Source organism: Cajanus cajan, chromosome 11 (assembly GCF_000230855.2).
Source record: "Cajanus cajan strain Asha chromosome 11, NIPB_CcT2T_4, whole genome shotgun sequence".
Lineage (NCBI taxonomy): Eukaryota > Viridiplantae > Streptophyta > Magnoliopsida > Fabales > Fabaceae > Cajanus > Cajanus cajan.
Window position 1 is genome coordinate 34,874,119 of NC_138527.1, and position 23,276 is coordinate 34,897,394.

Genomic DNA, 23,276 nt, shown 5'->3' on the forward strand with positions numbered 1-23,276 from the left:
TTAAAGAAAAAAGTCACTATCTTTATTTTTTTCTTGTCAATTGATAACAGAATTTACTTATAACAAATAATAGCATTTCTCAAAACATTCTAAATACTAGCTTCCACGTTTCTAATTGCCATCTATTGATCAAACTAAAAACATAAACAAATAGCTGAATTACCAAAGGTGTAGGATGATACAAAGCTTCCGTTCTATGGTGGTCGTGTTCAGAGAATTTAAAACTTGCATGCTTAAAGACCTTGACGAGCAAATCCTCTCCGTATTATTGAAACAACACAGATTAATTCACCAAAGAGCGAGTATCCTCCTGATTCCCAAAAGCAGGGAGATCAGAACTATGGGAAAACTTCATCCATCTCTTTTTCTCCATATATTTGAGGCAAGGCTGCATCACAAGGCCAATTGCCATAGCAATAAGGCTTATAACCATTACTTTAACGGAGGAGAAAAACAACACGACACAAATCAATATTGTAGGAGGAATACACATGAGAATTGCTCCGGCCGTTCCTCCTGGTATCTTGTAAGGCCGAGAGGCGTTGGGATGTTTGATCCTCAACAGAATGAATGCGATAAACTCCAAAATCATTCCAAAACAGTACAGGAAATTTTCTGCAGCTACAATTTCTTGAAAGCTCAGCCATGACAGTAAAATCACACCAGAAGCTGAAAAGAGGATTCCTATGAGAGGTGTTCCGTGGCGAGATCGCTTGCCGAAGAACTCAGGCAACATTCCCCTCTCGGCCATCCCTAGAAGCTGGAAAGCATCACTGCTCATTTCAGCAACAAACATTCCCATGTTTGACATTGCGGCAGCAGCCTGAAGCCACCATCTCAACCATGCTCCTCCAATAATCAAGGCAATATCTGAGAAGTAGCCATCCGTCCACAACTGCCGATCGACAGCAACAGCACCAGTACCAATAAGAAGAGGAAAGAAGTACCCCAGAACTACTAAGATCACAGCATAAAACAACGCCCTTGGAAGAGTTTTCTTTGGATTTTCCACTTCTCCAGCAAGAGTACTTATGGAGTCCCAATAGTTAAGATTCCAAAACAGAGTATTCAGATACAAATTCCAGTTAATATCATTTAGATTTGTCACAGCCCATCTTGAAGGCTCTATGTCTGGAATTGCCAACAATCCCATAACTACAAAAGGGAGGAGCGAGAAAACACCCAAACAAACAGCAACCCATCCCACAATGGTCATACCCCTATAGTTCAAGTAAGTGAGAACTATAGTGAGACCCCATGTTGCAACAACTCTAGGCAAACCACTACCTAAAGCTGGGATTCCTGACTTCAGATAATCAAGAAACAAAACTGGGTATAAAGCATTGTCTATCACCCCACTCAGCCATTTCATCCAACCCTGCTGAAACCCCCAATAGGGACCCAATGCAGAGGAAACCCAAACCACATAACCACTGTTTTCGGGGAACATGGTACCCATCTCAGCAGTAATCAAAGCCTCGGGAACACTCCATATCAATGGAAAAAGCAAGAATCCAAGGAGGGCTAACAGAGGACCAGCTGCATTCACAGTATCCTCCACCCCAAAAGGACCCCCTGAAACTTCATAGAAGATGAGAAACACGAGAGGAAGAACTGAAACTTTCCGCGAGTGATTTGCCCTTGGAGAAGGTAATTCACCGACAGTAACATACTCACCCTCGGTGAACTCCCCCATAGAAGCTTGTCTATTAGCAGCAACAGTCCTCAATTTCTGCACCCAGCAAAATAGTTTTCATCACATGGACCAAATATATAGTTTCAAGATAGCACCAAATATAGAATCAAGTGCTTGAAAGTGTCCAACTATAAATAAAAGTCAGAAAAAGACACCGGATTTGTCAACTCCACCAGTAAAAAGCACCTCAATCATTACTGAATCAACAATCAATTTTACAATTTTACACCACACAGTAAATGAAAGGAAAAGCTCGACTACAAAATTTGGTCTTTCTAGGTTTACATTAATTTCAAACACCTAAAGTTCAAACTAGCATGCACGCATGGGGAGGGGGAAACAGATCTCGAAACACAGATCATAAACGAAAGCGCTACCCCACGAGGAATGAATCCGTTCGTTAAAAACTTGGAAAACCGATATATGTGAACCGATTAAAATGAAGATAGAGATAGAAACGGAAAGGAAATTGTCAAATTGAGATATGACAGTAAAATATGGGAAATGAACGAACCATGAACGAATTGCTATCCCGTCAGGGTGGTGTAGATAACATCCTCCATCGTGGAATCCAGCGTCGAAGGAAAGCTAGCATGCGTGTACACTCACAAACAAAAACAACCGAAGGAAGAATGAAACGATGAAAGTTCAAAGAAAAAAGGAATTAAGGAACGAAAAGCTATATGAATGCCCTTTTTATTGCGATGGTATATGATTTTTTTTTTTTTTGAAACCTGAGATTCTCTTAAGTTATAAGCAAATGACTTCTCTATAAACAGATGATTTTTTAATTATTTTAGTTTTGTTCTTTGAGCTTTTAATTTGTTTAATATTAAAATCAAGGATAAATTCTACCGTGGAAGACCAATTAAATGGTCTATAGGTGGACCATTATTCACAACCATTAAATACAATAATAAAATAATAAAAGGGTAGATTAATTACCTTTAATCAATAGTATATCTAATATTAATAAAATTTTACAAATTGCTAATACATCCTTAAAAATTATTTTAAATTTTATATATGTCCTTAATCCTTTGTTAGTAAGACAAATAATATTAGCTTTTGTTCCCAACTTTTTCTTTCTCCGACAAGCATTCTTTAGCAACAATAGTGGTTTGGGATTCTGGGAACACACACAAAGATAAATGGTTTATACTTCGTAAGTGTACAAATTCATGGATCCAAATAAGGAAAAAAAAATGACAGTGTATAATTTTTAACAAGAAAATATATTTTACTATTAATATATACAGTATTTAAAAAAAAATAAACACATACTAAATGTATAATAAATTAATGCAAGAACCGATATTACAGATCATCATCACGTGATTCTGTGAACCAGTGTGCGCCAGTGAAAAATAATTTAAATTATAACAGATCAAAGTTGAATTAAAATAATCAAACTTATTGTCGGTATAAATTACTTTATTTTAAAAAAGAAAATGAAAAATCAACGTGTTGAATTCAATTTTTTTAAATAAGATTTTAGTTTGAGTTTTATGATAAAAAAAAACAAAAAGTAGAGATGACTCGGCAGACATGGAAATCAATAAATATTTTACATTGATTATATAATTATAAAAAATAAAAGATAAGAGGTTCAAATGTCCACGTGATCAATGTCATACAATTTAAAAATTATTATTAAATATGGCTATACATGAATCACATAAATTAATATGATAATCGCCCGAGACACAATAATCACAAAAAATATACTTTTTTTTAATAAATTAAATATATAACTTGGATATTAAATCATAATAATTTAAGCTAAAATCTTAATTTGATCTCTTATAAAATTAAATTTTTTTAACTTTATCCTATTTTAATTTTTAGTTTCAATTTAGTCCTAAATTATTTTAAAATACTTCAATGTAAGATTCCCGTCCAAATTTCACAAACGGTGTTAAAAGTCTGTGAGAATCACGGTCGTGATTCCAAATCACGCCCGTGATTCTCACGATCTGAGAACTAATCAAAATGTATTTGTAAAGGCCTGTGAGAATATATTCTCCAACCTTTCCCGCTTTGGCCTCTCCGACTGCAAGGGCCACACCACGCTAGCCCTCCTCTCCCTCATCCTTGATAGGGAAACAACAACAGAATAATCAAGCGTACCAAAGTACGCAGTGGAAATAATTCCCCCAACTTGCAAAAATCAAGAAGGAGCAACAAAACAAATAAATGGCAGAAAATAATTACAAAGAGACACACATATTATTAGAATATAATCAGCATATTCCTTTGGCATATCAATTAGTTATTGTGTTAGTTATTGTGTATAGGAAAGTCAATCATAATTCCTTGTAATTAGCTAAACAGGTAGCTTGATTCTTGCCTAACTTGTAGCATAACAATCATGTACAATCATGTATTTATTGACATCCTTGCTAATGGAAATGACACGGATTACACATTCTTACATGGTATCAGATTAAGGTTCTTCCTAACCTCCATTTCTTCTGCGTCTCCTTCCTTCTTTCTTTCCTTCTCTTGTTCTTCTACTACCATGGCCGAACAACCTAAATATCATCCCGCCCTCACCATCTCTAATGTGAAATTGCTTGTACCCGTCACTCTAGACAACGAGCAGGCACTTTATCACTCTTGGGCTGCGTTGTTTACCAACTTGACTCGGGTTCATGATCTATACGATCATCTTGTGCCACCCACAGAACCCTCTGTCCACGCGGCATACATTGCTGCGAAATCAGAAGATCCAGCCATGTGGAAGCGTCTTGACGCTGCCATCCTTCAATGGATATACGGCACCATCAGCCCGGACCTTCTCCTTGCCATTCTCAGACGTGACGACACTGCCGAAGGAGCATGGAAACGTCTCGAAGCTCTATTTCAAGACAACAAGGCTTCCCGCGCAACCCATCTCGAAGAAGAGTTCACCAATGCAACCTTCGAAGATCACAACTCCATCGACGCCTATTGCACTTACCTTCAATCAATTGCAGATCGGCTTGCGGACGATGATGCACCGGTAACTAATGGGAGGTTAGTGCTGCGTCTTACAGGTTCTCTGCCGGAGGCTTATAGTGGTACCGTTGACTTTATTCAAAATCAAGAACCACTACCATCATTCGATAGTTGTCGTTCAAGGTTGAAAATGGCCGAGCGAACTACAAAAGCTCGCCTCGCTCGCGAATCAATTGGATCTGGACAACGCCAAACCGCAGCCATGCTTGCTGCCTCCAATGACTCTGCACCCAAACGTCCCAGCAATGGTAGTCCCACAAATCCTAAGCCTCGTTACCATAACAAAGGCAAAGGAAAATATAAAAATTCGGGGCAGCATGCAAGCCAACCTTCTGGGCGGCCCAGTCAACAGCAGGCCTGGCCGACACATCAGCACCAGCAATCTTGGCCACAATGGCAGCCTGGTTGGGGAGGGTGGACTATCCCACCATGTCCATTCCCTACCCAGCCTTGGCAGCCTCGGCCCAATTATGCTTCTCCAAAGTCTTCAGCTGGGCATGGCATACTTGGACCCAAACCACAAGTTTTCAATGCTATGACTTCGTCCTCATTGTCTCCTACTCCTACATATACACCGACTGACATTGAAGCCGCCATGCATGCCTTATCATTCTCTCAACCAGATGGAAACTACTACATGGACACCGGTGCAACATCTCACATGACGTCGGACGCAGGTATTCTCTCTTCTTATTTCAATTCCAGCAATAAAACTCATAACATTGTCGTTGGTAGTGGTCATTTAATTCCTATTATTGGTCATGGTCGCACTAACTTACCCCCTCCTCATCCCCCTTTTCTCCTCAACAACGTATTACATGCTCCCAAACTCATTAAAAATTTGATCTCCGTTCGTAAATTTACCACAGACAATTGGGTTTCAATTTTGTTTGACCCTTTTGGTTTTTCTGTTCATGATCTACAGACAGGGACAAAGCTAATGCGATGTAACAGTGTTGGGGACTTATATCCTCTTTTTCCACCATCTCAAGCCACATTATCCAATCCTTCAGTTTTCACTACTATGTCTCGTGATATTTGGCATAATCGGTTAGGTCATCCCGGCAATGCTATTATCAATTCTCTACGTAGTAATAAATTCATTGAATGTAATAAGGCTTGTCAAAGCTTTTGTTCTTCTTGTCCTATTGGGAAACATGTCAAACTTCCTTTTTATGATTCCTCATCATATACTGTATTGCCATTTGATATTATTCATAGTGATCTTTGGACTTCACCTATTGCCAGTACTTCTGGTCACCGTTACTACATTCTTTTTCTTGATGACTACAGCAAATTTCTATGGACTTTTCCAATTGCCAAGAAATCACAAGTACCTCACTTATTTCTTTCCTTTCATGCTCTAGTAAAAACGCAATTTGAACGTAGCATCAAAACCTTTCAATGTGATAATGGGACGGAATATGTTAATGGCACACTCAAACAGTTCTTTGATCATAATGGTTTACTTTATCGTCTTTCATGCCCACACACATCTCCACAAAATGGAAAAGCCGAAAGACACATAAGGTCCATAAATAATATCATTCGCACCATTCTTCATCATGCTTCTATGCCACTCTCGTTTTGGCACCATGCTCTATCAATGGCAACATACCTTCTTAACATACTTCCCTCCAAAGTCTTGAACTACCTTTCACCAACTCAAATCCTATATCAAGGTAATCCTTCGTATTCGGATTTACGCACTTTTGGTTGTTTGTGTTTTCCCTTATTTCCTTCTACCACCATTAATAAGCTTCAAGAACGGTCTACACCATGTGTATACCTTGGACCGGCACCTAATCATCGAGGCTCAAAATGCTATGAAATATCAAGTGGCAAAATCATTATTTGTCGTCATGTGCGCTTTGTTGAAAACGAGTTCCCTTTCTCCAAAGTTCATAAACCCAAAGAAACTGATTTTGATTGTTTTGATGCATCTCTTCCATATTTCATTCATCAAAAGCCACAAAACACCATTCCCAACCCACTTCCACAAAACACTCAAACGGCCCAATCTAGCTCTCCCTCTACTTCTTCACGCGTGAACTTGGCTAGCTCAAATCTTCCAAGCCCACTTTCCCAACCAACTTCCTCAACTCAAACACATTCCTCTCCTCCCTCCTCACGAAATATTGAAGAGATTCCACTTCAATCTGCCACTTCCCCTAATCTCTCAAACCCATCTACCATCCCTCATCCAACATCAACTGACCCCTCATCATCACAACGCATTACTACCCGATCGGCAAATGGCATCTTCAAACCAAATCCAAAATATTTCTCTAATTTTCACACAGCAACCACTCCAAATATCTCCCCCATACCAAAAACTCCGGTTAGTGCGCTACATGATCAAAATTGGAAAAATGCAATGTTAGATGAATTTAATGCTTTAATTGATAATAAGACTTGGGTACTAGTGCCTCGGCCACCAAATGTGAATGTTATCCGGTCTATGTGGATTTTTCGTCATAAACATAATGATGATGGTTCTTTTGAGCGGTATAAGGCTCGACTTGTAGGTAATGGCAATACACAGCAACAGGGAGTCGATTGTGATGAGACATTTAGCCCAGTGGTGAAACCAGCAACCATTCGAACTGTTCTCAGCATTGCTTTGTCAAAATATTGGCCCATTCACCAAATGGATGTCAAGAATGCTTTCTTGCATGGTCATCTCAATGAAACCGTCTATATGCATCAGCCAATGGGTTTCCGTAACAAAGAGTATCCCGATCATGTCTGCCTTTTACAGAAATCTTTGTATGGTTTAAAACAGGCTCCTCGGGCTTGGTACCAACGTTTTGCTGCATATGTTGCTACAATTGGTTTCACCAACAGTAAGTCAGATACCTCACTTTTCATCTACAGGAATAAGTCTGATATAGCTTATTTGTTGTTATATGTGGATGACATTATACTTACAGCTTCATCTGATCGTCTTCGAAAGTATTTTATGGCTCTCTTAGGTTCTGAATTTGCTATGAAGGATCTAGGTCCCTTGAGTTATTTCTTAGGCATTTCTGTCACTCGACATCCACATGGTTTATTCTTATCTCAAACACAATATGCTAAGACAATTATTGAACATGCTGGCATGTCTAACTGCAGCACATGTCCTACTCCTGTGGACACCAAGCCCAAACTCAGTGCTAATAGTGCTACTGCTTTTGCTGATCCGACTAAGTACGGCAGCCTTGCAGGTGCCCTTCAGTATCTTACTTTCACTCGGCCTGACATCTCTTATGCCGTCCAACAAATTTGCCTACACATGCATGCTCCCACTAATGAGCATATGAGTGCTCTCAAGCGTATATTACGCTACCTTCAAGGCACTCTTTCTCATGGATTGCATTTGCACAACTCCTCCATTGATCGACTTATTTCTTATACAGACGCTGACTGGGGTGGGTGTCCAGACACTCGTCGGTCAACTTCTGGGTACTGCGTTTTTCTTGGGGATAATCTGATCTCTTGGTCCTCCAAGCGACAACCTACTCTCTCGCGCAGTAGCGCTGAAGCAGAATATAGAGGAGTAGCTAATGTTGTGTCTGATTCCTGCTGGCTTCGAAACCTACTCCTCGAGTTACACTGTCCCCTTCACAAGGCTACTCTGGTTTACTGCGACAATGTTAGTGCAATTTACTTATCAGGTAATCCAGTTCAACATCAACGCACTAAACACATTGAAATGGATATTCATTTTGTTCGTGAGAAAGTGGCTCGTGGCGAAGTACGTGTACTCCATGTCCCGTCTCGCTACCAAATTGCCGATATTTTCACGAAAGGTCTTCCGCGCGTTCTATTCAATGATTTTCGTGACAGTCTAAGCATCCAAGAACCTCCAGCTTCGACTGCGGGGGTGTATTAGAATATAATCAGCATATTCCTTTGGCATATCAATTAGTTATTGTGTTAGTTATTGTGTATAGGAAAGTCAATCATAATTCCTTGTAATTAGCTAAACAGGTAGCTTGATTCTTGCCTAACTTGTAGCATAACAATCATGTACAATCATGTATTTATTGACATCCTTGCTAATGGAAATGACACGGATTACACATTCTTACACATATTTTTAATGTGGATTTTTATTTGTGTCTCTTTGTGATTATTTTCTGCCATTTATTTGTTTTATTGCTCCTTGTTGGTTTTTGCAAGTTGGGGAAATTATTTTCGTTGCGTACTTTGGTACTCTTAATTATTCTATTGTTGTTTCTCCTATCACAGTGGTATGAGAACCGATGGTCTGATCAGGCTCGACAAGTATGATGGCTGGCAGGTGGATCCAAGTTTAGGATCTCTTGTGTCGAAAGTCTTCCTAAACGGTAGAGGGTTAGGAGGCGTGTCCCACTGTCATGAGAGAGGTCATGATGGAACGGCGGTGCAAGCACTTAGAGTGTGAGTGAGCTTTGTGGGCCACCATCGGATAATACTCGTAGTTTCTACGGTAGGGGAGGGGGTAAACCGTGATCCTTTGTTTGAGGGGAGGATTGTTGGGATGCAAACAACGTCCCACATCATTCAAACAAGAGGATGGACATGAGTTTATATACACACAGTTGTCTCCAATTGTAGATAGGCCTTTTAGGTGATGTCCAAAAGTAAAATCGTGAGGGCTTGGGTCCAAAGCGGACAATATCTTACCAATGTGGAGACATGTGTATGTGTGTGGTAACCCCTAGTGCTTAACAATCCTCCTCTCCGAGCGCGCCTTCGTCCACCTCCTCTCCGCCACCCTCATCGGCTTTGCCTGGATCTAGAGCGGTTGAATCGACCACGACTCTAGCCACTACAATGTCATGCCCGACCTTCAGCACCTTCCCTTCTTCGTTGTTTCCTCTTCCTTCTTCACTTCCCACTTTTACGATCGAAAACTCAACTTCGATTCCCTCGCTAGGGTTCTTGTCACCTACCAACATTTTACCTTTTACCCTATCATGTGCTTCGCTAGGCTCAACCTCTTCACCCAATCTTTCTTCCTCTTGCTTTCCAACCGTAAGGTCGACCACATAGGAGTAGAGCTTCTTGGCCTACTCTTGTTCTAGATTTAGTACCCTCTCTTAATCTTCTTCTTGCCAAATTGGTGATAGGGTTTTTTTTTCGTTCTTGTTAACTTCTCTGTTACCGGAATTCAATATGTTTGATTCTACTTGAACTATTTCTCCTCCAAGGTCTACCTTGGCCCCACTAATGGCTCCGATTGGTTTCAAATACATATTAATGGCACTCTCGATGTTAGCTGCTCTTCCTAGATGGATTGGTTCCACGGTAACTTGCAGTTTCAGGTGGAGCACCACCTCTTTCCGTACCTCTTAATCTCAAGTAGTTTCTAGGTCATGAAAAACACGGTCGTGATTTGAAATTACAGACGTGATTCTCACGGACCTTTAACACCGTTTGTGAAATTTGGACGGAAATCCCACATTAAAGTATTTTTAAATAAATTGTGACTAAATTAAAACCAAAAATTAAAAGGAATCAAATTAAATTTTTTAAATATTATAAAACACCAAATTAAAGTTTTAGCCAAAAATTTATCATGATTCAAAAGGTTACTTCACTACTCGTGATTCATGAATCAGTATATTTTAATATCAAAAGGCTTTAATTAACAACTTGATAAATATACATGATTGGTTTTCAAAGATAAATTTATCCATGGATCAAAAGGTTACTTCACTACTCGTGATTCATGAATCAGTATATTTTAATATCAAAAGAATTTAATTAACAACTTGATAAAATACATTATTGGTTTTCAAAGATAAATATACACTATTAAATATTCAAATTAAAAAATATATATAATCATCATATAAGAAAAGCATAAAAAAATAATGTAGTTTATGATCCGCGTGTTATAAATAAATAAAAAAAACAGTAAATATAATTAAAAATAAGATAATTATGGAGTTGTAAGTCCAATAATTTTTTTTAAAGATATGAAAGATTACAAAAATGGTTACAATGAGGATTAAACCTAAGTCCTCATGCTCTTAATTACCCAAATCCCTTCCCACTCAACTACTAGGCTAATCCTAGTGATGTAAGCCCAATAATTTAAAAAGGGGAAAACAGCTATAACAATGCAATTCTTAACATTTTAGGTAACAATAATTATAAAATAAATGCCACCATCTATTATTATAGATCAGTAGTAAATTTTCAACGGTTTTTTATTTTGTTATTTTTAAATAGTTAATTTTGTTAGAAAAATAATTTTAATTTTCAATTCAAATTTATAAGATACTGTGTATATTTTAAAAGATACTTGTGTTTTTAAAATTTTATATAAAATTAAAATATATTATATTTATTTAAGAGATTTATTTTTTCTTTTAAGATTAGCATGTTAGCTCAATAAATATGTAAGAGAATTTGTAGGTTTCTCTAGAAAGAAAGAGTAATTTTCAAATTTTAAAATTCGTGAGGAAAGAGTTTTTAAATTTTATTAAATGAATGATTTTTAGGAATTAATACATGTTGGAATAATAAATATCTTTATGGATGTAGGCTTAAATGTAGACATAAAGGGTTAAACTATATAAAATAAATTTTATGTGATCTTATCCTTTTTTAATGATATTTTGTGTATTTTTTAATCGTTGTATGTAAATAAAAGAAGAGAAGGTTTTTTTTTTTCAATAGTTATTAGAGCCTGATTCGTGTAATATGTCACTTTGTATTGGCATATAACAATTCTAATACTGAGAATGGAGACAAAATGAATACCATAGAACAAAAGTATGATTGAAGATGAACATTCATAACAATTAGAATAAAAGTATGATTAAAGATGAACATTCATAACAATTAGAAGATTAAATTTGAAAATTTTAGCTGAAGAATAAGGAATTATTGAAAACACAATTCAAATTTTTAATTTCAAATATCTAAAAGTTTATTTAAATTTTAAAAGATATTTATTATTTTAAGATACTGCTTATAATTAAAATATATTATATATATATTTTTTTTTAAAAATTAAAATGTTAGGTGAAGAAATATATATTCTTGAGACGAGAAGAATTACCTCTATAAAGGGAGTCGCCACTTAATATGAGAGAGAGTTATATGAAGTGTTTCCAAAATTCACTTATAAAATTTGTAAAAAAAAGTTTTAAGTTTCATTCATGAAACTTGTGAGGAAAATTTTAAAATTTCATTTGCAAAATTTGAAGCAAATTTTTTTATAAATATACATGTAATATATTTTAGGAATTAATATCTTTGTAAATATAAACATGAAAGCTTAAATCACATTAAATAAAATTTATATAATCTTATATAATTTCTTTTATGATGCTTTATATATTTTTTCATCGTTGTGTAAAGAAAATAAGAAAATTTCCTTTTCTTTTCAACAAACTTGGTAAAACAGAAACGCTGGAAAGGCACAAGACATTATTTTTAACATTCTTGTTAAATTGAAAAGGAAAAAAAAAATTTGAATTCAAACAATGAATAATATACCCAAGTATGAAAAACACTGAACCAACCAATTTCAAATCGCATTTTAGTGTCAAAAGAACCAAATAAGCTAATACTAGTAATAACTTATAGCCATAGATGAAGGGTAAACTTATTAGAGAAAGAGGGATACCTCTTGGTCTTGGTTATGATTCTGGGGAGTATCAGAAACTTGTGGATAGGCATGTTGCTCCGTTGGCCGTGAGGAAGATGGGTCCACTGCAATCATGACGTTACCTACTACTCTGCTAATTCGATCTGCTTCGTTTCTTCACGGCCTTTTAATCGCACCACCCATAATTCTCGTATAGTCACAGAGGAATACCAAGCAAAACCCATAAAAGAAAAGGCTTTCAGCTTCTAAAATTGATTTATAGTATAGATAGATGCTGATAGACAGAAATTGCGAGAGGTGAAAGACGATAATGGTCCTGCAACTGCAATTATCGAGTCCCCGAAAAGTTCCAAAAAAAAAAAAAATCTAATGTTTTGATTATAGTTTTTGTACCGTACCATTTCGGTCAATTTTATAAAATTCAACTATCTAATTTATAACTATATATAAATGATAATCTCTTCTTTAATTTTTTTTATCTTTATTTTTAATGAAATTATTATGTCTTCATTTAGATAAATGACTAAATTGTATCTCATTTTCAATGTAATCTCTGAGTCTTATAAAACCTATAAAAAAAATATTAAAAATGTAATTTATTATTTATTTGAGTTCCCTTGTTAAATTTTTTTTTCTTAAATAAATTTTTTTGTGTTATTTGATAATGTTATGTGGCATATGTGTCATACACATATGAATATCTCAATTTGTGTTATGTGAATGTGTCCCTTCAGTATCACATATTAATAATTGTGTGATTTTTTTTTTTATGAATTAATAATTGTGTGTAAACTACAATAATTATCTTTCTTTTTTCTTATTTCTAGTAATTTCAACCTCTTGTTAAACCTAAAAGAATTTTGGACTAAATCTCATTAGAGGAATTATCTGATATTTTTTTTTACTAAAATATGTTATTTGAATATTTTATTATACAAAATTTCAAAATAAATGTTTTATTAATTAAAATTCAAGTATTATAAAGTATATCTTATGTCATTTTTATTTTTAAAAAGCATAATGTTTTGATCTCTCTGAATTGATTACCATCAGTCTCGAGGTTGAAGATTTGAAAAGCAATGAACACAAACCGTTTTGACATTGTCATTAATTTAAAAAAAGAAAAAAGGTTAGCCATTAGCAGCTTCCGGGTTTCACTAAAATGCTTCACAAGAGGGCCATTTACATGCATAAACTCCATTAATGGCAATCATAACTCAATCTTTCATTCCTGATTTACGTAGTTGAATAAACAACCCATCCCACGTGTCAGACTGAGGGACACATGTAAATGTAAAGGTACATTTGTACTATGCATGATATTCTAACCAGCCTTGATGAGTATTCGCCCGAACTCACCCTAATTTGGACGGGAAAAATTTATGTTTATCGGGTTTGAGTTTGAATTTTTCCCGATTGATAAAATTGGGGACGGGTGCTCGCCCTGCTTAATAATATAATTAAATAACTATTTATATATATATATAAACTAAAATTAAAAATATTTATATATAAAAATTTATATTATTTTAGTTTTTTTTTATTTTTTTTAAATTTGTTCATATTTATTTAAAAAAAAGAAAGAAAAAAGCAGGAAAAAAATAGAAGCGAGAGTGGGGATGGGACGGAAAACCTGAACCCCGTCGAGAATAGAGATAGATACCCAGATTGTACTCCCGACAAATATCGAGGGCAATTTAAATTTACAGGAACGAGGGCGGAGAACGTAAAACTCGCTCCAGCCCTGACCTATTGCCATGCCTAATTTGTGTACAATGAATCGTGGCCTTTGTTGGTGTGAGGATAAGTGTGAATTATTTTATTTTCAACCTCACTTTGTGTCTCTGCAAGATATACACTAGTGATTTAGAAACTTTTAAAAAATAAAATAAAAGGATGATTGCCTCTTTAAAACATTATTTCAGAATAAAAAAATCATTTTATGTCACAATACTACCGATAAATTAATGAAATTATAATGGCTTTTTGTGTGTAGAAATTACAAAATTTAAAATTATATATTTTCTAAAATATTTTAATTACGAAGACTTAACTAAAAATTCAACAAAATTATAGGGACTTGACGATTAATTGACATTTTTTAAAACCTTAATTTTTATTATAAGTCCATTATCAGTAAAGGCCCATTTAAGAGGCCCAACCCGTTATAAAACCTAAATGCAATCCGAACCGTCCAATTTAGGTGTTGTATCAGTCGAAGGCTACTTTAAAAACCAGCACAAACCCTAACTCGTGCCTCCGCCATTTTCCGTAGCAGCTGTTCCTGCGTGTGAACAAGCCTCAGGTAACTCTCACCTTCAATCATCTTCATAGATGCTTCATTGCAACACTGCGTACATTTCTCATTGTAGATCTTTGTTCTGATGTTATGTTTTCGAGGCACTCTTAGTTTTATTATTGTTTTGAATTTCTCATCCTTTTTTGTTCTGGAAGCGGATTGTTCTCCTTTTTTTTTTCACATTGTTTCTGGATTCGTAGTGTTTGGGATTGAATTAGACCTTGAACCATCGTATTTTTCCGATATTCGGATTCTTGCTATTGTTTTTCGATTTATGTTTTTGAACTACTATTGTTTTGGAAGTTGTTAGGCTCTGGAATTTGCTATGATTTCCATTCCTTTGTTTGTTTATGATTATACTGAGGTATTTTTCCGTTAATGTGAGATTAGCCTCGAGTTGTGTGGCTAATCCTACTCTCTGGAAGATTGTTGGATGATAACCATGTATGCATTCAGTTAACGAGACTATTTTTATCCTATATCAGTCCAATGATCCGGTGTAATATTTTTTTAAAACAATATATTTGATAAATGTTGTAATTTTTAGTTTTTGTTGTCATTGTAACATTGTATTTGTTATTGAGGTATCAAATGAGGTTTAGCTAAATTATTTTAGTGATTGTTGTTTGTGATTTATTTTCTTTGTTTAGACTATCTTGTGCTGATCATCTACTTTTATTACATAATATAATTTGTTGCTTTATATGTAGGTAAGCCATGGTTAAGCATAACAATGTTATTCCCAACGGTCACTTCCGTAAGCATTGGCAAAACTATGTGAAGACCTGGTTCAATCAGCCAGCAAGGAAGACAAGAAGACGATTGGGTGATTATAACATTTTCATGCTGTTTGAAATTTATTAGTAATTATTCTGTTAGTCTCGTGTTTATAAAGATCTGACTGAATTAGTACTGATAGATGCTTTAATTCTTTGACATGTTGATGTTGCTTCATTCTTAAGCTCGTCAGAAGAAAGCTGTTAAGATTTTCCCCAGACCTACCGCTGGACCTCTTAGACCTGTTGTACATGGTCAAACTTTGAAATACAACATGAAAGTGAGAGCTGGCAGAGGATTTTCTCTGGAAGAACTTAAGGTAAAGATACATTGGTGTTGTATACCAATTATTATTATTCAGCTTGAGATTTACTGCTAATTTTAGTAGTTATACTTTTGTTAAATGAATATTGTTGTACTAACTACTAAACATGAACCTCCCCCTGTTATTTAGTTTGTTACTGCGGGAGAGCTGTAATACGAATGTAACTATGTATAACATTAGGAGTTATGCTTTATTTATCCTTTTGATAGTATATTTTTCTGCATTACGTTATAGGCTGCTGGTATTCCCAAAAAGCTTGCCTCTACTATTGGTATTGCTGTTGATCATCGTCGCAAGAATCGTTCTTTGGAAAGTCTGCAATCAAATGTGCAGAGGTTGAAAACCTACAAGGCTAAGTTGGTTGTGTTCCCAAGACGTGCACGCAAGGTTAAGGTAATACAAATTTTCAATTATCTGTTTAGATTCTTTGGGTGTTTTCTAATTGTTGACATAATTGATGTTAAAAGGTTTAAAACAAAGCTAAATATTTATTCAATTGACTCAAATGTTAATTCTCAGGCTGGTGATTCTACTCCTGAGGAACTTGCAAATGCCACACAAGTTCAGGGTTCATACTTGCCTATCGTGAGGGAGAAGCCATCTGTAGAGCTTGTTAAGGTTACAGATGATATGAAGGCATTTAAAGCTTATTATAAGCTTCGACTTGAACGCACAAACAAACGCCATTATGGTGCTAGACTGAAGAAGGCTGCTGAAGCTGAAAAGGAAGACAAGAAGTGATGACCTTTTATTTGTCGAAGTCTGTAGTCCCTTATCATAGTTGTTGCAAGACAATTTTTGCTCAAGATTAGCTTTATTAAGAACACATGTTCTGTCTAAATCGAAAATTTTTAAACCTATTTTTAATTTGGTATCGGTTATTCAAGTTTGTTGGTTTAACTAGCACTTTGTTTTGGCTGGATTGTTTTGAATTATTTATTTTGTTCTTGCTGTTTTCTAATTGCTGGTATACTTTTTTTATTTATTTATTTTTATCATAATTGTTAAAGTATTGGATATGCGCTCTTCTGTGCCCCTGAATGGTGAGAAGGTGGAATGTATTTTGCTGCTCTTACGTGTCAATTGCGTAAATTATCTTTTAGTTGGGACTATCTGTTCGTTTATTTTAAATTTGTCAAACAATCAAAGTTTAAAAGACGTATGAGTGACTTGCTTGTCAAGATTTTGTATAGAAAAAATATTTTTTAAATACTTGAAAACTTAGCAGGTATTTAACTTGCTATGAATTAAAGATGATTTACGTACAGATGGCAACCACACTCAAAGACGTTTTGCAATGAATAAAAGTAACAATATGATTGTGCAGAGGAACCACCGCTTTTTTAAACAAGTGAGGTACATTACGTTTAGGGATTTCAATAGTTTATAATATGTCTCAATATAGGTGTTTAAATGTTTAAAAATAATACTTGTATTCAGGTTTCATTTTTTCGGTCAGATTTCGCGTATCAGAAATTTCGTATAGAGAGAAGAAAAAATTGTCCTTATTCTTGGTTAAACAGGCAGTGCCTTCGGCCGCCTATGATAGGGGGGCCCTTTCCACTCCTTGTTGAAGTAGCAAAGCTCGTTGAGGCAGACCTAGACTGAAAGAGAAGTGGTCGTTCGTTCGAGAATAGGGGTCGTGGAAGAATTGGGTTCGATTCCCATAGCCCCACCACGAATCACGAGGGCGAAAAAGACGGAGAATTTCTTCTTTCTTATATAAAGAAGAGCCACGCTCTTGAAGCCCTAAGAAATAGGCAATATCGGTTCGAATCCGAATTGGGGGCATCGTCTTGGAGTCTTACGAGAATGAGAACTCATTTTCATTTCATTTTCTGACTCATTCTCTTTGATTGCTTTAAGTCGCCCTTTTTCCTTATCCTTTGTTTCTCGCACTAAGTTTCGGATATGTGCCAATAATAATTTTAATATCTATTTTTATATTCGTTGGATATCTTTGTGTTCATATTTGTATTTTATTTATGTAACACAATCATTTTAGTTATAATATCATAACACAATTTAAATAAATAAATAAATTTATTGTTAAATAATATTATATATATATATATATATATATATATATATATATATATATGAGGAGGGTTCAAACGATACCAGTGTAATTTTTACTAAGTGTTACACCGCTTAATAATTTTATTTTAAATGTAAATTTTGAAAATTCAACCGTTAGATTGAAAGTTCATATCTCTTAGATCATATATGTCAAATTTTGTTAAAATTGAACAACAACTTAAAAGTAATCAAAGTGTTCATATTTTAGCATATTTTGAAATGTATATATTATGTCAATTTTGTTTTATGAGAATTAAGTTTTAAATCATCTTAGATTAATATAAAATTTTATATATATGATCTAAGAGATGTGAACTTTTAATCTAACAGTTGAATTTTTAAAATTCACATTTAATATAAAGTTATTAAACGGTGTAACACTTAGTAAAAATTACACTGGTATCATTTGAACCCTCCTCATATAGAGTTAAAACGTGTTTTATGATAGAGTTAAAACATCGTTTATTTAATTATTTATTTGAATTGATAGAGTTAAAACATGTTTTATGAATATAAATAATATTTTAAGGTAAACATTTAATAGATGCATATTTAAATTTTAAACAATTAAAATAATAAATACGTTTAAAAATGAAGAAAATGTTATTATGTCTATTTTTTTGTTACAAAATTTAAATGAAACATAATTTAAATTAAAAATATAAATATGTATATATATGTATAATATTTTAAAATAAATAAATTAAAGAATAAAATAGACTTATATATTATGATAGTTTATTTTTCAATCTCTATAATAAATTATTATGAATCCTTTTTATTTCCATCATGAATCCTTTTGAATTTAACTACATACTTATAAAATCATTAGATTTGAAATATATTTAACTTCTCATTATGTTGTGTTTTACCTTTCTACAATTTTTTTTACTGAAATTTGTAATATTTAATCTTTCTATGACATTTAACATTTATGAAGTATAATTTATATAATATTGAAATTTATCAAATAAAAATAAAAATAAACTCTAAATCCTGAATCCTGAACATTGAACCTTAAACCATAAGACTTAAAACCCTAAACCATCAACCTTAAAACATGAGTCATAAACCCTAAGTCCTAAATAAAATTACATCCAATTTTAAAATTATTTGGTAGTTTATCATATCAATTCATTTTAATGCATATAATAATTTTAGAATCAAATATAATTTTGTATATTTGATATAGTTAGTAATATCATCAAATATAACATTTGGATAAGTTAAATTTGCATTCTATAAAAATTATTAAAGATACTATTTCACTAATTTGACATCATAGTGTCAGTAGATTCTAACACTTATGTATTTTATAAAAATAAAGTAAGAAATTATTTAATATTTTTTATTTTATTTAATATATAGAAGATATTAATGTTTTAAAATTTCACTAATTTATATTTTAGTTATAATGAAAAATTAAATTGTTTGTATTAATATTTTTTATTCTAAATATAATTTGTCTTCCATGCATCATAGCATAAAAAATTTAGCATCCATAAATGTTTTTTTTTTTTGGGTAAGTAACATGCTTATCTTCTATTAGATAAAGTTTTTTTTAAGTAAGACTATTATCAGTATAAAAACTCGCTTTTGAGTATTTAATGTAATAGCATATTCAAGAATCAAACTTAAAATTTTATATTAAGGTTAAATAAATTTGTATTGATTGACTTATGCACTTACTGATAATTAAAGATGGCGATGGAACCTTATGAAGACGAGTAGTAGAGTATCCATCCTTGTCTCATTGTATAAAATTCTGTCATGTACACATCTTATATACACGTGAATATCCTTTATAGTGTGTTTGGATGAGGAATTTTACAAATTTAAGGAATTTTAAATTCTTGGCATTTGAATTACTTTGATTTCAATTTCTATCATTCTTAAAATATTTTGTTTGGATGAGTCAATTCAAATTTCTTAAATTTTAAATTGTTAGGTTGAATATGATAATTTGATTCCATCATAGTAAAATTGATTTTAAAAATATATTTATATGTTGATATTTTTAAATTAAATTTTATAAAAATAAATATTAATTCATTTTTAAATATTTAATAATTTTAAAAATTAATATTAGATAATATTTAATAATTTTAAAAATTAATATAAGATAATATTTAATAATTTTAAAAATATTTTTAAATATCTAATAATTAAAAGAATGAAGAGATAAGATAAAATATATAGGTGAAATAAGAAAAACAAATATGAGGAATTTCAAATTCTCCCATTTTTTGGAGAATTTGAAATTCTACTATTTTAAGAAATTTTACAAATGCTTGGATTTCAAATTCTTTATAAATTCCTCATCCAAACAAAGCATTTCACGTCAAGGAATTTGAAATTCTTCAAATAAATGAATTACCCTATATAAATTTCTCATCCAAACACACCATTAAGCATATGCTTGCGATTTTTATAAATGCTCGTGAATATTTATAGATATTTATGATTTATTTAAAAGATTAAAATAAAAATAAAAAAAACTATCTCAATTCCTGTTCATAAGATCAGACTTAGAACAATTATTTGTTTCTCTATATAAGACTGAATTTACAGTGTATTAATTGCTTTCAAACTAAAATACCCTTAATTCAAATATGTTTAAATACATTAGTTATAAACTCTTTAAAAGAGAGTAAGCAATATTATGAGAGAAAAGTAATATATGACATACACTTTAAACAGATAAGAGAGAGGTGAGTATTAATTAGTAGAGAAAAGAATCACAATAGTAATTTTAAAAAATATATATAAAAATAGGATGATTTTATTATTATCAACTAAATTAATTATTTTTCTTAATTTTGTTGAATTAAGTATTTAAATCTTATATAATTACAAAATATTACAAATAAATTTAAACCTTATACCCAAAACCCAAAACCCTAAATTTTATTAAGATATTATACAAAAATAATTGACATTAAATTTTTAACGTACATTTAATATTAATTTTGTTGAAATATTAAATATAATATAAAAAACATAAAATAAACATGAATATTTAAATAATTTTACTTAACAAAAATTCGTGGTTTTGATTACTACTATACTCACCCCAATAATATTCGTGGCTACAATTTTTTTTTCATCCCAATAATATTTGTATTTCTTAAATAAAGAGACTGTAATGTGCATTTATAGTATTAAATTAAATATATTAAATTGTATAGTACACCATATGAGAGAAGAGTATGCAATACTCCTATTCTTCAAAGAAAAATAATGTAATTTACTTAAATAAAAATAAATCAATGTTATTCACACAGACTGTTACAAGAACAGATAAAGATAATTTGCTTAATTTATGACACTGACACGTGAGTGAAAAGATAATTTTAATGATATTTAATTTTTGGTTAGAGTTACCAGTGAAATGATAATTTGATGGTATATGAAAACCGAATTGAAAGAGAAAAAGAAAAAGAAATTAATTGCACCCACCTACAAAATTGATAACATATTTTAAACAGAGAGAGAGGAATATGGTTGCGTTACGTAGACGCGCTTGAGTAGTGAAATTGTTCCCGGGCCCACACTCGATCCACTGCAACTATAAGTACGCTTCGAACGTAACGCATCATCAATTCATCGTCATCTCTTCAACTAAGCAAAGATCCAACAAGCAGTTCAATCTCCCAACATGGGTTTGAAGGTTTGTCTCCTAAATATATCTTTCCACTTTCAACCTTTGTTTTTCACATCATCAATCACTATATGCTATATACATATAATTGTTTTATGTATGATATGATATGATGTATCATACATACCATTCAATTTAGCTCTTTTGTTTTATTTTTGTGTGTGTGTGGGGGGTTTCTCTGCTACCCAATATATGTCTTCTTCCGTTATGGATTTTCAGATCCGTACCACTGTTTAATTTGTTCGGGGTGGTGATTTTCTTGGGAAAAAAGGGTTTTTTTGTTTGTTTTGATTGGTGGGTATTTTTGTAGACTTGTCATGAAGTGATAGAGATTTGATGCGGTCTCTTTTCTGGACTTCGAGATAATTGTAATTTCTTTATGTATTCATTTAGATTATTCAGGGTAGTACCTTAAAATGTGATCTTTAGCTTCAGTTGCTTGATGGTTTGTAGCAGGAATCCCTTGATCTACATTCTACAGTTTGTAATTTGGCTTGAAGATACTGATTTCAGATTTTTGGGGGAATTGGTTGTTCTTTTATGGATCCTCAAATTAATTATTATATGTTCAGCAATACCAGTTATATTCGTAAAGCAATGCTTCATATAATGGTTTTTAGCAACTATTTGACCAAATCATGGAAAGGATCCCGTTGTTCAAATACTGTAATTGGCCTATGCATCCTAAACCTCTAGGCAGGGATGTAAATCTGTAACCTATAATGACTATGTTCTGAATTTTGAACTAGTTTTATACTTCTGTGCTTGATATTGTGCTTGTAAAAAGAATTATCACACACTCGCTGGGACATGGTCATGCAGGAGGATTTTGAGCAACACGCTGAGAAAGTCAAGACTTTGCCAAGCAGTCCATCAAATGAAAACTTGCTTATCCTCTATGGATTGTTCAAGCAAGCCACTGTTGGACCTGTCAACACTGGTGAGTGCTTTTGTTTAACAAATAATAGTAAAGCAAGCAGTCCATAAGGAAGGATTATCCTTGTTCATGAACTTTCTATATGGTTTACAGCACGCCCTGGAATATTCAACATGAAGGACCGAGCTAAATGGGATGCATGGAAGGCCGTTGAAGGTTAAAAGAAATAAATAAATAAACTTATTGTCGTGATTATAATTCTTATTGAAAAAAAAAAATTAACGTACTTGAACATTTTCTCAAAGAAATCAAAACTCTTTTTGGCAGGGAAATCCAAGGAGGAAGCGATGAGTGATTACATCACTAAGGTTAAACAACTGTTTGAAGAAGCTAGCATTGCTGCTTGACAACATTGTCATGTCCTGCTTTCTGATTCTGTGCTAGAAGTTCTCAACAGTGTGGAAATAAAAAGTTGCAGTGTTTGAAGCTTTTATCATTATAATCTTAATTACTCCTAATGATTTAGACATGTTGTTTTAAGTTATCTGTATCACTATTATTGGAAATGCCTGTAGACAGATCACAGATGCTATATGGACCTGAAAATTTCTGTCTAGTTTAATTTAATGTACTTCAATTGCTTGATCTGGCTCTTTCACTTATACCTGCTCTGTCAAACTCCAAAGTAGTGCATGTGTATTTATAAGTTTTAACCGCCGTGTAACTGAACCTGTATAACTAGAAGAGTTGAATTAGAAGGTTGTGTTTATAGTCATTTTTAAGCATTTAGTTAGAAGAGTAAAATCCTATCTAATCTGTGCAACTAAACCTGCATGAAACAAGGCTGTGTTTGTAATCACAACAAGAAACATGCATAGAAGTATACAACAGAGAGTGTGGTGTTCATCTATCTCGATAAATACGCTGCACTCATATTTTTCTCAACTCTAATGTAGCATATCAGACAC

At 33.1% G+C, this 23,276-nt stretch overlaps 3 protein-coding genes across 5 annotated transcripts; 2 read left to right on the plus strand and 1 right to left on the minus strand.

Moving 5' to 3' along the window:
- LOC109800786 (putative polyamine transporter At1g31830) lies at window positions 1–12,619 on the minus strand. 2 transcript variants are annotated; one of them, XM_020361661.2, is made up of 2 exons: window positions 12,309–12,619; window positions 1–1,732 (listed from the first exon to the last, which is right to left on the minus strand). In XM_020361661.2, the coding sequence occupies exons 1-2, from the start codon at window positions 12,402–12,404 to the stop codon at window positions 284–286; spliced, it is 1,545 nt and encodes a 514-aa protein (XP_020217250.1). In that variant the 5' UTR covers window positions 12,405–12,619; the 3' UTR covers window positions 1–283. The 2 variants fall into 2 exon arrangements, with proteins under 2 accessions (XP_020217250.1, XP_020217251.1); XM_020361662.3 differs by lacking the exon at window positions 12,309–12,619 and adding an exon at window positions 2,211–3,196.
- Window positions 12,620–14,458: 1,839 nt separating this feature from the next.
- Window positions 14,459–16,652, plus strand: LOC109799829 (large ribosomal subunit protein eL13z). The gene is made up of 5 exons (XM_020360465.3): window positions 14,459–14,595; window positions 15,300–15,415; window positions 15,552–15,685; window positions 15,926–16,084; window positions 16,211–16,652. Exons 2-5 carry the CDS (start codon window positions 15,307–15,309, stop codon window positions 16,430–16,432), a joined length of 624 nt encoding a protein of 207 aa, XP_020216054.1. The 5' UTR covers window positions 14,459–14,595; window positions 15,300–15,306; the 3' UTR covers window positions 16,433–16,652.
- Window positions 16,653–21,284: 4,632 nt separating this feature from the next.
- ACBP6 (acyl-CoA-binding protein 6) lies at window positions 21,285–22,953 on the plus strand. 2 transcript variants are annotated; one of them, XM_020361872.3, is made up of 4 exons: window positions 21,285–21,440; window positions 22,254–22,371; window positions 22,462–22,524; window positions 22,636–22,953. In XM_020361872.3, exons 1-4 carry the CDS (start codon window positions 21,429–21,431, stop codon window positions 22,713–22,715), a joined length of 273 nt encoding a protein of 90 aa, XP_020217461.1. In that variant the 5' UTR covers window positions 21,285–21,428; the 3' UTR covers window positions 22,716–22,953. The 2 variants fall into 2 exon arrangements, with proteins under 2 accessions (XP_020217461.1, XP_020217462.1); XM_020361873.3 differs by lacking the exon at window positions 21,285–21,440 and having other exon boundaries at window positions 22,227–22,371.
- Window positions 22,954–23,276: the final 323 nt, after the last annotated feature.

What these genes read in the sequence shown, in the direction of transcription:
- LOC109800786 (XM_020361661.2), bottom strand. Translation starts at nt 12,404, where the DNA reads ATGATTGCAGTGGACCCATCTTCCTCACGGCCAACGGAGCAACATGCC. An exon ending in ATCATAACCAAGACCAAGAG is followed by an intron (nt 1,733 to 12,308) that starts GTATCCCTCTTT and finishes TGCTGGGTGCAG; the next exon opens with AAATTGAGGACTGTTGCTGC.
- LOC109799829 (XM_020360465.3), top strand. Translation starts at nt 15,307, where the DNA reads ATGGTTAAGCATAACAATGTTATTCCCAACGGTCACTTCCGTAAGCAT. An exon ending in GAAGACAAGAAGACGATTGG is followed by an intron (nt 15,416 to 15,551) that starts GTGATTATAACA and finishes TTCATTCTTAAG; the next exon opens with CTCGTCAGAAGAAAGCTGTT. An exon ending in TTTCTCTGGAAGAACTTAAG is followed by an intron (nt 15,686 to 15,925) that starts GTAAAGATACAT and finishes ATTACGTTATAG; the next exon opens with GCTGCTGGTATTCCCAAAAA.
- ACBP6 (XM_020361872.3), top strand. An exon ending in TGTTGGACCTGTCAACACTG is followed by an intron (nt 22,372 to 22,461) that starts GTGAGTGCTTTT and finishes TATGGTTTACAG; the next exon opens with CACGCCCTGGAATATTCAAC. An exon ending in TGCATGGAAGGCCGTTGAAG is followed by an intron (nt 22,525 to 22,635) that starts GTTAAAAGAAAT and finishes TCTTTTTGGCAG; the next exon opens with GGAAATCCAAGGAGGAAGCG.